The following is a 12,855-nucleotide window of genomic DNA, read 5'->3' as shown; positions in this document are numbered from 1 at the left end:
CCAGCAGTCGCCGACGTTTTCCCTCTTCGACTCCGGTGCTGATGGAGGCTCTCCAGGTGTGGGGCCATCGTTAGCAGTGTGTGCAGGCTCTGATTGTGCCAGCATGCTGCTGCCGAATTACCAGCTCGTCAGAGATTATTGTTGAACGGGGCCAGAGCTTTAAGACCTGTCTCAAAGGTGCTGCGGTCGCTAAGGGCTCTTAATCGTCTTACCTATAAATAAGAGCAGACCGTACTTAAGAGGTGAATGCTTTTCCCCTGACTGAACCCCGGTTAAGTGGAGTTGCTCACCAAGGGGGGGTTAAGACCGACGCCTGGTATTAGCAAGCGTGGTTGCGGGTGCATTTGGCCGTATCGCCTTGTTCTTCGTGTTTTAGCTACTCGGCATGCCCTAGCTGAAAGGATGCTGCTAAAAAAAAAAAAAAAAAAAAAAGCCATATGCTGAAAATGCAGGCATCTCCTGCCTGTTAGCGAGGTCTCTCCCTCGCTTCCAACACTGTGGTCCGTTCACGAGATCTGCTTTCCGCAGCCAGTTTTGTTTTATCCTTCTCTCTGGCGACTGATGAGCTCAGCCTTTTTTTTATTATTCTTATTTTTTCCTCTCCCCTCAAAGAGTACCGTGCCAAAATGTCTCTCTTCCTGTGTCCTTTCAGTTGGTCTTGGCAGAACGATCCCCTCTAGCAGCTAATTGCGTTAAAGAAGAGTCAGCTGGAGGAGCTGCCCTCCTGCAACTTGTGCCTTGCCTGTTCTGTGGGGTTGCCTTGTGTAACGCAGGAGATGGAAATAAAAATATAATACCAAGACACCAGATTGCTTGACGTGTTGTGAGGCCTCTCCTTGCATCAAGGAAAATTTCGATGGTGCCTGACAGGCTGAGAGCAAACCCTGACTGGTCTAAACAGTTTGTAATTTGGTGGTGAAATGATAAAACCCTAGTGAAATGTTTCCCTAATTCTAGTAGCGGTAAAAATAGTAGTAGGAATTTGACAGTATACAAGAGAGGATTGAGATGTGGGTCTCCTGTAGGATATTACAGCTCTTGAATGCCCCCAGAGCCTTCTGGGGCCTTTCGAAGTGTTTGTTTTAAAAACAAGCTGTGCTACCTTTAACTGTACCCTCGGGCACAGAGACTGTTTCTTTCCAGGATGCTGGGGGGGTGGGGGGGGATTATTTGGGCAGCAAAGCCCAGGAGAGGGTTCCAAGGCATCCCTCTTACCAGCCGAAAAAGTTGCCAACTCCCAGAGTCACTTCCGCGCCCTACGAGGAGGATGGTTAAGCTCTGCCGCGACTGAAACGATTCCCTCCTCTGCCTCCCCTGGCAGGGGGCACACGGGCACCTGGCTGTGCTTTTAGATGGTCCTGCTCACGGACCTGCTGGAAAGCCGTGCTAGCCGGTAAAACAGAGGACAGGAGTCTGTCCGTGTTTTCTTATTCCTTTTTTTCCCTTGTCTTATCTGTGGCGGGGGGGATTTAATTTTTTTTTTCTCCCTGTTTTCTTTCCTTCCCTCGCTTCCTTCTATTTATCGCTCTTCCTCCTTCCTCGCGGTTTTGCTGTGCCTTTCCTTCCTGTTACCTTTTTTTAAGTCGCCTCTCGTGCCGGGTGCAAGCGTGCCTGGAGGGAGCCCTCTCCCTGTGGCCCGGCGCTCCCATGCACGAAAAAGCCAGGGCCGAAGGGCAGCCGCTTCCTGCAGCGTCGCGGCCAGGGGAGGCATCGCCCCTGGGGGCTGCCACGCGGCGGGGGGTCCCCAGCCTCTGCCCCGTCTGCATGTGCTCTTGCGGTCAGGGTGAGCCGTAGAGCGGGGAAGTGGGTCCTGCCCCGGGGTTACAGCCAGTGGGGCTGCGGCTTTCTTTCCTCGGCAAGGCCCTGGCTCTGTTTAAGAAAGTTGGCCGGGTGCTGTTAAATCACTTTAAATGCTGGGTGCTGATGCAGATGCTGTTTTTAATAAATTAAGGGATCATCTTGAATTCATTACTGCTTCAAAAGCTATTTAGGTAAGTCAGTTTAAAAAAAACCAAAAAACCCACAAACCAATAAACCCACAATCCTCCCCCCCTAAGAAAATGAAACCAGAAAATCCTCATTCTAAATTAAAATGGAAAACAATTCCAAATTAAAGACTCCAATAAAATGAGAGAGTTGGGGGGGGGAAAAAGCATCCTCAACATTTGGAGACAGCCTTAACTCTCGTCTGTTCTCTGTGCCCGTTGCCAGACTTTCAGCAAGAGATGCTTCATGCCCAGTGGGGGACACGAGTGTTTTCAGCAAGAATGACCTTTCCTGCTATAAATGCACAAAGTGCTGTGACCTGACTGCTTGGGCCTTGGACACTTGCTGACAGCCAGAAACACCTGATACTTCTTCAGCTTCTGTGTCAGCACCCCTATTTGTTACTTGTTTTATCGTATCGGTTGGGATGTTTAGCACAGGCCAGATCCCGGTGTGTTAGGTGCTGCACACCCGGACACGTAATACTGAGACAGCCCCTGTGGTGGAGAACTGAGAAAACAGGTAGATGCCGGAGGGTACGGCTCGCGAGAGGACTGTGGTAATACTGTATTCTCAATGCAAGAAAACGTAGCACTGTCTCTCCAGCACGTTAAGCTTTCTTGAGCGTGTCAGATAGTTTGTGTTACATTACATATTTCCCTAAGAAATCAATAAGGGATATTCTGACCCTTTGCAAATGATCCTCATGGATCTTTCTGGTCTTAAAATTTGATACTGGTTTTCCAAGAAATGCCAAAGTGGGCTTTACAGGCGTGCACGTGTTGCGGTCTCTGGTATCTGGGCCCAGGAGGTCTGGTAGATGGCATGAATTGGCTGAGGACTGCAATCAGCAGCTTTAGGATCATCTGCTTGTCCACTGTTTTGGTAACTTGGCACGTGCAGGAGGGAGGCAGTGCGGGGTAAGCCCTCTCTCCATAGGGAACAAGCCTCAGGCTCCCCAAGTGCGTGTCCTCATGTCAATATTTAGTGTGCACACGTTAGAAGCAAAACTGCGTACAGCTTTCCAGCAGGATGGGAGCGAGTGCTTCGCATGTGACAAATGTTAATCGCCCTAAATCGCAGCCTACTGGAAAGTACTTGGAATAAACACACCTGGAACATATTTCTTTTTAAGCTGGATCACCAAGTCCTCCTTCAAGAGCAAAGCTGTGCCATAAAGGGGAAAACAGTGGTGGACTTTTCTCTTCTAGCTCCTCCTATACCCTGGTCTTGCTTTGCTTTGCTTTGCTTTACTACTTGTGCTCTGTCCTGAGCTCGCTTGGATGGCAATCCAGACTAAAGCTGTGGTTGGTTAGTGGGGAGGTTGGTGTGTGGAGCACTGGTGGGACATGGCCCTCCGTGCAGGAGGGAATTTCATCCCCAGTCATTAGCTAAGTGTTGTTTGGCAGGTTGGGGTGCTGAGTCAATGGGTACACCGAGTATGCGTCCAGTATACTTTCCTTATTACTTTACTATTCTTTATTTTCTTTTCTTCTTTTTCTTAATTTTTTGTATTTTCTTATTTTTCTTGTGTTCCAATATGACTTTTTGATAGCTTGAAAGTCTTGTTGGGGGACAGCAGTGTTTATGCTTGGCAGACTGAAGGAGGAGGAACTGTAGAACTGAGTTGAATTGCCATAACCCCTGGCTGTTGAATTTGACTCCCCTTTGAGCATTCAGTCCCCAGCTCATTGCCTTCTAAGGAAAAGATGGGATTTGAACATGTCTTCATTAGTCTGAAGTGAAATATGCTCTACTTACAGTCAACTTCCAGTTATATATAATCAATTTTAAGGCAAAAGTTAATGAAATTCATAATTAGTTATAAGGAATTCTAACCCTGGAATTGCAGGCATGTGTATTAATGAATAATCCTTCTGTAGGCTTACAGAGTGTATAGCTAAGCTTGTATAGATTGTTGATGTTGCTAGCATAAAATTGGTACGGACTTCTGTATGGACTAAACTTAAAATAGCATGTTCTGATATTCTCCAAGTGGAATGGTTGAACTGTGCTGCAAATATCTTCACAAGTACTATTTAAAGAGGATATAGTGTGGTAGTGTAATTCCTAGCAAATTTTCATAACTTCTATATACATAATTTAGAAGCTTTGGGTAGCTGGTTTATGGGTCTGCCCAGAGGCTCGCTGAATGAGCCTTCACTCCTCAACATGTTAAATTGGCAGAGATTTGGAACGATGGAGTGACTTGAAGCAAAATATATTTTTGAGGATTAACACAAACTCCTGCCTTCTGTTACAGTGGTGTAATTATTGTACTGGCCCTAGAAATTTGTAAAGCAGTGAATCGATGTGACACAATATCTGCCCCAAGCAGCCTGTCTGTGAAAAGACAAGAGGGGAGGGAATGATGTGCAAGTAAAAATGACAATGAGAGGATTGACAGCTGTATTAATAGTGTTATTTGCTATAAATAACCTTGATTTGAAGTCAGAAGTTACTTCTCAAACACATTTGCATAATAGTATTGTGCCAAAATGTAACACCATGATCTTTTTTCTTTTTTTTCCTAGACCAATCCATGATGCAGTAGAAAACGACCATTTAGAAATTGTCCGCTTATTGCTGTCCTATGGTGCTGATCCAACGCTTGCTACGTACTCTGGGAGAACCATTGTGAAGATGACCCACAGCGAGCTCATGGAGACGTTTCTCACAGGTGTGTTCGCCAGGGCGCTCCTGCTGGTGTTTCCTGGCCCCCAAAGTCCAAATGACCCAATTTTGGGTTGTTTCTGCCATGCAAACAAGCGTTAGAGCATCCTTAAGTAGCTTTGTCTCTGCGCGCAAGACCCCAGTGATTCGAGAAGGGAAGCGCAGCTATGGGTGTTGATTCCTTCTAATTGAAACTTTTAATTAGACATAAGGATTATGCTGCTATCAGATTTGATAGGTAGGAGGTCAGTGGGCTGTTTCAGTGCCTTCCGTTTTCTGCTTGAAATGAAAATAAGAAACTTGCCAAATCTCATAGCTGTTTGTTAAGCATAATCATATTTTCCTGTGGTCTTGCTTTTTATCCATGTAGTACTTGTCTTTTTGCAAGTTCAGCCTCATTTTATACCTGAAGCGCTGTGAAACTATATTAAATGTTCTTGTCTTTACACATGTCTATACTCTAATATGTTCTTAGTTTTTTCTGTTCATTTTGGATGAAGATGCTGGAACTCCCTAATAATTTTACTTCCAAAAAATGTTTGTAGTAGTCAYGGTCATTGAGTTTAAATACTCATCCACGTATCCATTTAAAATGGTACAGTCTGCAAAACACATACCTATATCAGGACTCCAGTAAAGTTCAGTGTCTTGGACTTCTCAATGTCTTGAATACCAGTATCTTTTCATCAACTCCACTAGCAAATCTCTCAAGTTAAGTCTGTAGAAAATACTTACAGCTTCTGAATGTATCTGTGTGGAAAAACCTTTTCTGTTATTTGCTTTGAGGCCACTGCTTCTTCCCCAAGTTTGGTGTCGAGAACAACTGTGCAGGATAAAAAGTGTGGCCTATCTTGTGTTTCGAGAAAATAAAGTGCTGCTCTTAGTTACTGAAGCTTAAGGTTGGGTCAGTCCCTGTTAGACCTTGGGTGATTATTTTTTGTGATGGGTGATTATTTTATGTGATGGGAGAAGGGATGCAGGGGAGAAATGAATTCCAGGAATGCTTGCAAGACGAGTATGTGCATGTGGTTCTTTGTAGCATGTACACCAGGAATATGTTGTGGATTTTCTTTGATGGAAGGTATGAAGTATGCATAGCGAGACTCCCTGTGACACGCAGTCTGCTGAACTTGCCAGCTTTTTGTTCTCATCAGTGTGTTTTTGTTGTTGTTTTTTCCTCTCCAGAGTATTTAACTGACCTGCAAGGTCGAAGTGTTGATGACCCTGGTTTGTACTGGGATTTCTATGGCAGCTCTGTGTGCGGTGAGCAAATGTTACCCTTTATTTCTTTGTATATGGAGAAATTTCAAAACATGCAGCACGTGGGGGTGGGAGCTGTTTTGTTTTTATGGTAGAGGAAGTTAGAAAGGAAGTAAACTGATTTTATTTACAGATCACATTATTGGAAGAAAAAGCAAGACCTGCAGCAGTCTCTTAAATGCTGACTTAGTATCTTTATTCTTTTTTTATTTAGATCCAAAAGATGAATCTGGATTTGACATCTTGGCAAATCCTCCTGGCCCAAGTGATGAAGAAGACGACGGCTTTAGCGATGTGTTTGAATTTGAATTTTCAGATGAGCCTCCCTTGCCGTGTTACAATATTCAAGTGTGTCTCTCTCAGGGGTAAGAACAGATACAAGTTTGGGGTAAAAATGGAGGAAACAATCTATTCGGAATGGCAGCTGTTTGCATCTGTGGGAAATGCATTTATATTTATCTAATGTAAATTAGATATCAATACATACCTGCTGGGCTTTTTGGAAATAACCTAATAGGAGGTGAAAGGGGAGGCAGCTGACTCGTCCGTGCTCACAGAGCTCTAAGTGTGTAAAACGCACAAAAAAAGTTTGATTGTGACTGTTGTGCTCATACTAACTTCCAGCGATTGTATATGCCTTACAAAATGCCAATAGCATAAAAAGCGCTATTTTGGGGCAACGTATTCCGGAGAGGAATGCATGATGTTTGAACACAAAACGTCAGAATTCCTTCCCTTATCCAGACGGACACCTTGATAACAGGACTCCCCGAAACACGTGCTTCTAGCACGTTTAATGTTCTTTTCTGTTTTGCTCATTGGACATGGTTTTGTGGGTGACAAAATGGCATCATTACTGCTGTTCAAGACTCTGCAGCAGAATGGGTTTTAATGCCTGAATTGGATCGAACAAATAAAACATCTTACAGAAGATACTGAGATACTTAATAATAAAGACCTGAAAAGTTTTATCATATGTTATTTTCAAAACATAAATTAGTTTGGTAAACAACTACTGTTTGCCATTTGCACCAATTTTGATGATAGGTGTGGGCAAAATAGTTTAAAATATTAATCATGCAAAAGCACGGATTTTGGTGTGTTTTTATTGTTTATGTGATGGATATAACTTAAGTCTTCTGAAGTGAACAAGTTCAAAGATTGAATGGAAAAAAAAACGTATTCTTAATCTGCAAAAAATCTTCTGTTAGCTTATTTTAATGCAGACACCTTTGAAAGTGGAGATGCTGAAATTTCCAGTTATAATTATTGGCTGTCTCCTAGCTTGCTAAATGCTGCATCGGGCTTAGTCAGGCAATCCCTTAGACGTGTGACTAGCTGTCAGTACGGCTACTGTCATACACACTCGTGTGCCCTGGGTTTATAGGCTTGGGACCAAAACCAGTGTCTCTTATCACCACCCTGCATGCCTGTTCCTCCTCTTTCCACAAAGCTGTTGGTAATGGYAGTATAAGTAAATACGTGTGTGCCAAAATCCATTGTGTTCCACCCCATGGGCAGCGCTCTTGATTTCAGCGGGATTATTTGTGGGAGTGGTGCAGGAGGGGTTTGTCGTGCTGTGACATGGGGACCAGTCGAGGAGTCCATAACTTAGTGTCTGTTATTTGAGCCCTTTTCTCCTTTGCTTCCACAGACCGCGAAACTGGCTTTTGCTCTCGGACGTGGTGAAGAGGCTAAAAATGTCATCTCGCATCTTCCGTTGCAACTTCCCTAATCTGGAAGTTGTCACAATCACAGAGGCAGAGTTTTACAAACAGACTTCTCTAAGTCAGCTGTTCGCTTGTGCTAAGGACCTCGAAGCTTTCAACCCCGAAAGCAAAGAACTGTTGGACTTGGTAGAATTTACAAGTGAACTCAAGACTTTGCTTGGCTCCTCGCTTCACTGGTTGCATCCACATGAGGACCCTCCCTTCGATATTCTTTGGTGAACCATCAGGCCGTTTAATGTACAGTACTATATACAGTTACTTCTTTATGTATATGTGTTCAAATGCAATTGTTTCTGTAAAGAAAGGACACTATTAAATATGAAAATATCTTTCCTTTATATAAGAGATCTGAATTCCAGTTGGATGGATTTTGGAAGAATTTTTTTTTAACTTCAATCAGTTTTTACAAAATTGTTATATAGTGTTTCTTTAAATGCACACAGGCTTTGGGATAAGTTTGTTATTACTTGGAACACTTTTTTTTTTTTTTTTTTTTTTTTTTTTTTTTTTTTTTTTTTTTTTAAGAACACACCCACACATTGACTTTGTTTCATACAAAGCACTGATTACACAGAACATACTTTTTATAGGTGATGTGATCAAAGTCATGTGGCTTGTTTGGGAGATAGAATTTGGTAAGGCACTTCGTGATATTATTTTTGTTTTTTTTGTTTACAGAATTACCTGCTTTGGCCAGGTAAGCACTATTGAATATAATTCAATAGTTTGTAATATAAATTAAACCATATCCATACGCATCAACTAATTGTAAGAACTTTTATATCCTAATTTAAAAGCTGTGAAATTTAGTTTTCACGCATCAAACCGGATTGTTTATATATGTTTAAACATTTTATGCTCTTTATTTAAAGAAGACTTTGAACTATTTTTTCTGTACCTTGTAAAATATTGAAAAACTAACATATGTTGAAGTTGCTTGAAACTGTACATAAACTAAATTTTCTGAATTGTGTGTTTATGTTTGAGATCTGTGTTTTAACTTTGTAAGTAAATCTCCTGCCTTTGTATTTATATTTTACAAAAATTTTCTTAAAGGCAATAAAACTGTTGAGAAATGAAGATGCTAAAGTGACTTCCATTAATTCTGTACACGATTGTGAAATGAGCTCTGACTTGTTAATGTTTATAAAAGGAGGCTCTGCTTGCATTTCCTGAAGCAGAGTAGAGCTGGCACAGGTGCTGGAGAGCATTTTATGAAATCTGATGTAGAATCTACATTGCCCTTCTAAATTCAAGGTTACTAGAAAACATTGGGAGCCTTTTATGGGACAGAGGTTTAAAAGCAGTATTCACAATACTTTTTGCATTACCTTTTAGTTAAAGGATAGTGAATAGGTTCAATTATTTTTCCTCCTTTGTCATCTTTTTAAGATGAATTGACTGAATTTTCTTTTCAGCGGTGCCTATGGAGGAGGGGAAATAGTATGAGGGTAAATGCTTTAGTTTTAATATAAAGCCTTAGGGCTCCGAGCACACTTTGGGCATATCTTCACGGAAGAGAATTTCACTCTCAACTCTGAATCTAAAAGACTGGACTCCCTGGGTTTGGACAGGCCCTTTCTTAAGGGTCTGATCGGCTCATTATGGAGCTAAGGGAGAAGGACACTTCATTCCTGAAGGTGCCCCAGAGAACAAGTAGTAAAGCTGATAGCTGAGCACCAACATTTTTTTCCCGACTCTGCATAAAGGTGATGCTCTCTCCTGTCCAGCTTACATGCACCTCCTGGAGTTCCTTTTTAGTCAGTGGTCTATAACTGAGCGCCCATGGCCATTCTTGTTCTGCCACACTGGGTGCTTTTATTCCCTAGTTTTCCTGGAAAAGAGAGGTGAATCAGAAAAATTAAGGTAAGGGAGAACGTTAGAAGCAATTGTTACAGGCATGTTTATCTGATTGCTGCATACTGCTTGGCTGGTTTGAGCTGAGCATAAATCAGCTTTGTACCACTTCACGAGTGCGTGGCAGATACCTCACTTCTTTTCTCCATGCCCCGTGGGCGAACAGAAGATTGACGTAGCTTCCTCTTTTGGGCCAGCTCCTCCTCAAATGATCACGAGCACGTGCTCCCCAAATGTCTCCGCTTAGTCAGCTTTCCACTATCTCTCCACAGGCGCCCCGAGTACAGTTGGGCTTCCTCCATGCTGGCACTTGCATCGGTGCTCAAATACAGTAATAAGCTAATGCTGTTGTAATGCAAGTGTGTGCCTGCCCCAGGGCCTGTCTGCTTCCTATAAATAGGGCCCTGGCGTGGAACACCTGACGGCAGTGCTGTCCCTTGACATAACGCAACCATTTTATCTTTTAGAATGTGCTTTTTTCCCCTTGTGTCTAAGCTTGTGTGAGGGTGCTTGAGAGAGTGTGGAAGATTAGGAGACAGAGCAGGGCTTATGTCCCATGCTGCTCATCGTAGGAGGCTAGCTTGGCTGACCCTGTTCTGGGTGATTTAGGAGAGACTGTGATGCAAGAAGCTTTCTGCACAGGTAGTTTTGCAGTTGGCAAGCCCAGGAGGTAGTTCCCATGGGGAGAGGAGAGATGGCAGTGTGACCCCAGGGAGCTATCTTGGTGACAGCAAGCGTGGGCAGGGCAGCCATCCCCTGGCAGAAGGCAAAGTGCTGGCCACGTTTCCAGCACTGGGGACTAGGGCAGCTCTGGCTGCATCCTGCTCTGTGGCGGTGCCAGGGAGTTGGCCACCTCATCATTTCAGCCTCTGGACTCAAGCCGTTCTCCTCTACACCACTTGCATCTTCTGTGGGCCAAAGATACTTGTTTCACTGCTGGCATTTCTCCAGGTTCATTAAAAATAAGGAAATAGAAATGCAGCCTCTGGAGGTGGTAAAACTCTGCAGTGCCCGCATGCTGCCTTCCGCAGGGTAGAAGTGCTGTGTTGTTGCCAAAGGGCTTCCTTGAATTCCTCCTGCTTATTACTTGGATTTGGCTGACTGGGGGGTTGTGCAGCCCCATGGAGATACTGGGGAATCACTGGTGCAGCGGGGAAAGACCGACTGCTGGCTCGAGCAGGCAGGTGAGCCTCACTCAAGGGAGTTTCCATTGCTAAATGTTTACTTGGTACTGGCTGGGAAATATCAGGAAATACCCCACTCCAGGCTGGCTAGATGGCAGGGGAGAGAAGTCACAGCGAGGGCAGTGCTGGGAGGTTTCACTTCAGATAAGCAATACTGCTGAGGACTGCAAGATCCTGAACCCCCTCCTTGGCCTACTTGCCTTACCCACCTAGGCTGGATTCTGCGTAGTGGAAGCAGCCCCGGAAATTTCCCGTTTGGGTAATTTCTCCCTCTGCGTGCTGTTCTTGTTTCTTCTGGTTTGCTGTTATCTCCCCCTTTTGCTCCAGTGGCCTAGCTGGAAACTTGTGCCAAGGACACTGCTGGCGTGGCAGGCAAGGGCCAGAGGTGTTTGGCGCTTGTTTGTATTTGAAGTTTGTGCACTCTAGGGGTAAATCCGCTAAAGGGAGAGCCCAGATGCCCTTTGGAAGCTGGACCAGCTCCTAGTTTGCAGGATCACAGAGGCAGAAAGGAAACTGTCCTTAAACTGCTCCCAGGGGCCAAGCTTGCCCCAGGAATCAAAGAGTTTGAAGCTGACTCCTCCCTTCATTTCTGTGCTAAACATGGTAACTACAGATGAGAGCCATGGCTTGTGCGTTAATATGAACAAGGTGTCAGGGAGTGGTAAATGCAGGTAGCTGCCATACCTCAGCACTAGGGGACCGCTATTAAACATTCAGCATCATTACTTCAGTGCATACAGGAAAAAAGTACACATCGCTACTTTGAACTTGTACCGATGCAAGTTAGCTGAAAAATAGTATCGGCTCAGTTTAAAATTGTTTGCAGAGCATCAGATCCATACTGGACTAGTATGGGTCCAGTGTTGGTAGGAGGGGGCTTGGCATCACTATACCAGACATGAGTTGAACGCTGCAGTTACAAAGACATATATTTGGTCTTTTCTCAATTTGCTTATTTGCTGTTGCATCCCTGCTAGGAGGATGGGCAGGAGAAGAAAGTGGCTTGAATCCAACARGTTTCACTCTGTGAGCCTGCATATCATCAGGTGAAAAAGTCTCTTAACAGATCTGAAGTAGGTGAAGGTCTTTGCAAGTAATGCAACTAGATCCTCACATGGAGTCTTCTTTCCTGCAGCAGTCTTGCTAGTTCTGCATTTCACGCTTTAGCATGCTTTGCATGGGCTCACCTTGATTGCAGAGTGAAGAGATGGCCTCTCCCTGCAAGTTAAGCGTGTGATGAATCATTACCAGCGATGCTCCCTTTTACCCTTGATTTAACTAAAGACTATTTTAGGAATGTTTCTGTTGTTTCTGATCCTTAATATAACCAAAGTTACAGGTTAAGACTTTAAATATAAACCTCTCTTCTTCATCATCTCACACTCATGTTTACTCTTCTGTTTCCTTGACTGCTAAAATGGGGTTGGCAATGCTTCATAAGGGCTTGGGGGTGAAGGCAGCATATTGGTTATTTCTGGTTTGCTAGCCCAGAAGCAAACCTTTTCTGCACCACGTGCACATTTTGCTCCAGCAGACTGAAATGACTGTAAATGGTTGCTCTCTTGAGCCAGGTATGAACCACAGTTCTGCCACTAAATAGATTTTCCTTTTGTTGTCACATTAATTTGCAACTCATTAATAGTGACAGAAGTGAGGTACTGCACTGATGCAGATTTGCATATTCATGACTAACTTATTATTAAACAAATAAGATTTTCCTAGCTTAGGAAGCACCCAGAGTAATGCCACCTTGTACATTATATCAGCCTGGCTGTTTTATTTTTCTTTTAATATGTTAATAGATGCAAGGGGTGCCCTTTTTTAGTAAATACGCAGCTATAAAATACCAGGTAATTTAAAATATCAGAATTGTTTAAACAGTAATCCATTAACAAACCTGTCAATAATTGAGCAGGAATAGCTGTTTAAGGTACTAACCAATTAATCAATTCTAACTTCTTGCTTTGTCACCTAGTAATGCAGAGTACCTGCAAGGGCACAGCTGAGTCACCGTAGCAGAGAGGTAAGCAGCAGGCAGATAGCTTAAAAAACAAAAAAACGTTTTTTACGTGCTTTATGGGTCATGCCCAAGAACTGAAGTTAGGGTCAAATCGTTTATTTCTCACACTCGGCTGCTTTTATTTTGTCCCGGGGCTGTAACGCTG

The 12,855-nt window shown here is 43.5% G+C and overlaps 1 protein-coding gene across 6 annotated transcripts in view; it reads left to right on the top strand.

Annotated features, from left to right (window-relative positions):
- Positions 1-8,150, top strand: part of BCOR (BCL6 corepressor) — a 55,675-nt gene extending 47,525 nt beyond the window's left edge. For all 6 annotated transcript variants that reach the window (XM_026072785.1, XM_026072783.1, XM_026072784.1 and 3 more), the window contains 4 exons: positions 4,521-4,666; positions 5,845-5,922; positions 6,134-6,284; positions 7,574-8,150. In XM_026072785.1, the coding sequence (XP_025928570.1) occupies positions 4,521-4,666; positions 5,845-5,922; positions 6,134-6,284; positions 7,574-7,868 (670 nt within the window). In that variant the 3' untranslated portion in view covers positions 7,869-8,150. The remainder of the gene's footprint in view (positions 1-4,520; positions 4,667-5,844; positions 5,923-6,133; positions 6,285-7,573) is intronic.
- Positions 8,151-12,855: the final 4,705 nt, after the last annotated feature.

Source organism: Apteryx rowi, unplaced genomic scaffold, assembly GCF_003343035.1.
Source record: "Apteryx rowi isolate R43461 unplaced genomic scaffold, aptRow1 scaffold_350, whole genome shotgun sequence".
NCBI lineage: Eukaryota > Metazoa > Chordata > Aves > Apterygiformes > Apterygidae > Apteryx > Apteryx rowi.
Note: the sequence above shows the minus strand (reverse complement) of the source record. Positions and strands in the feature narration are given on the sequence as shown.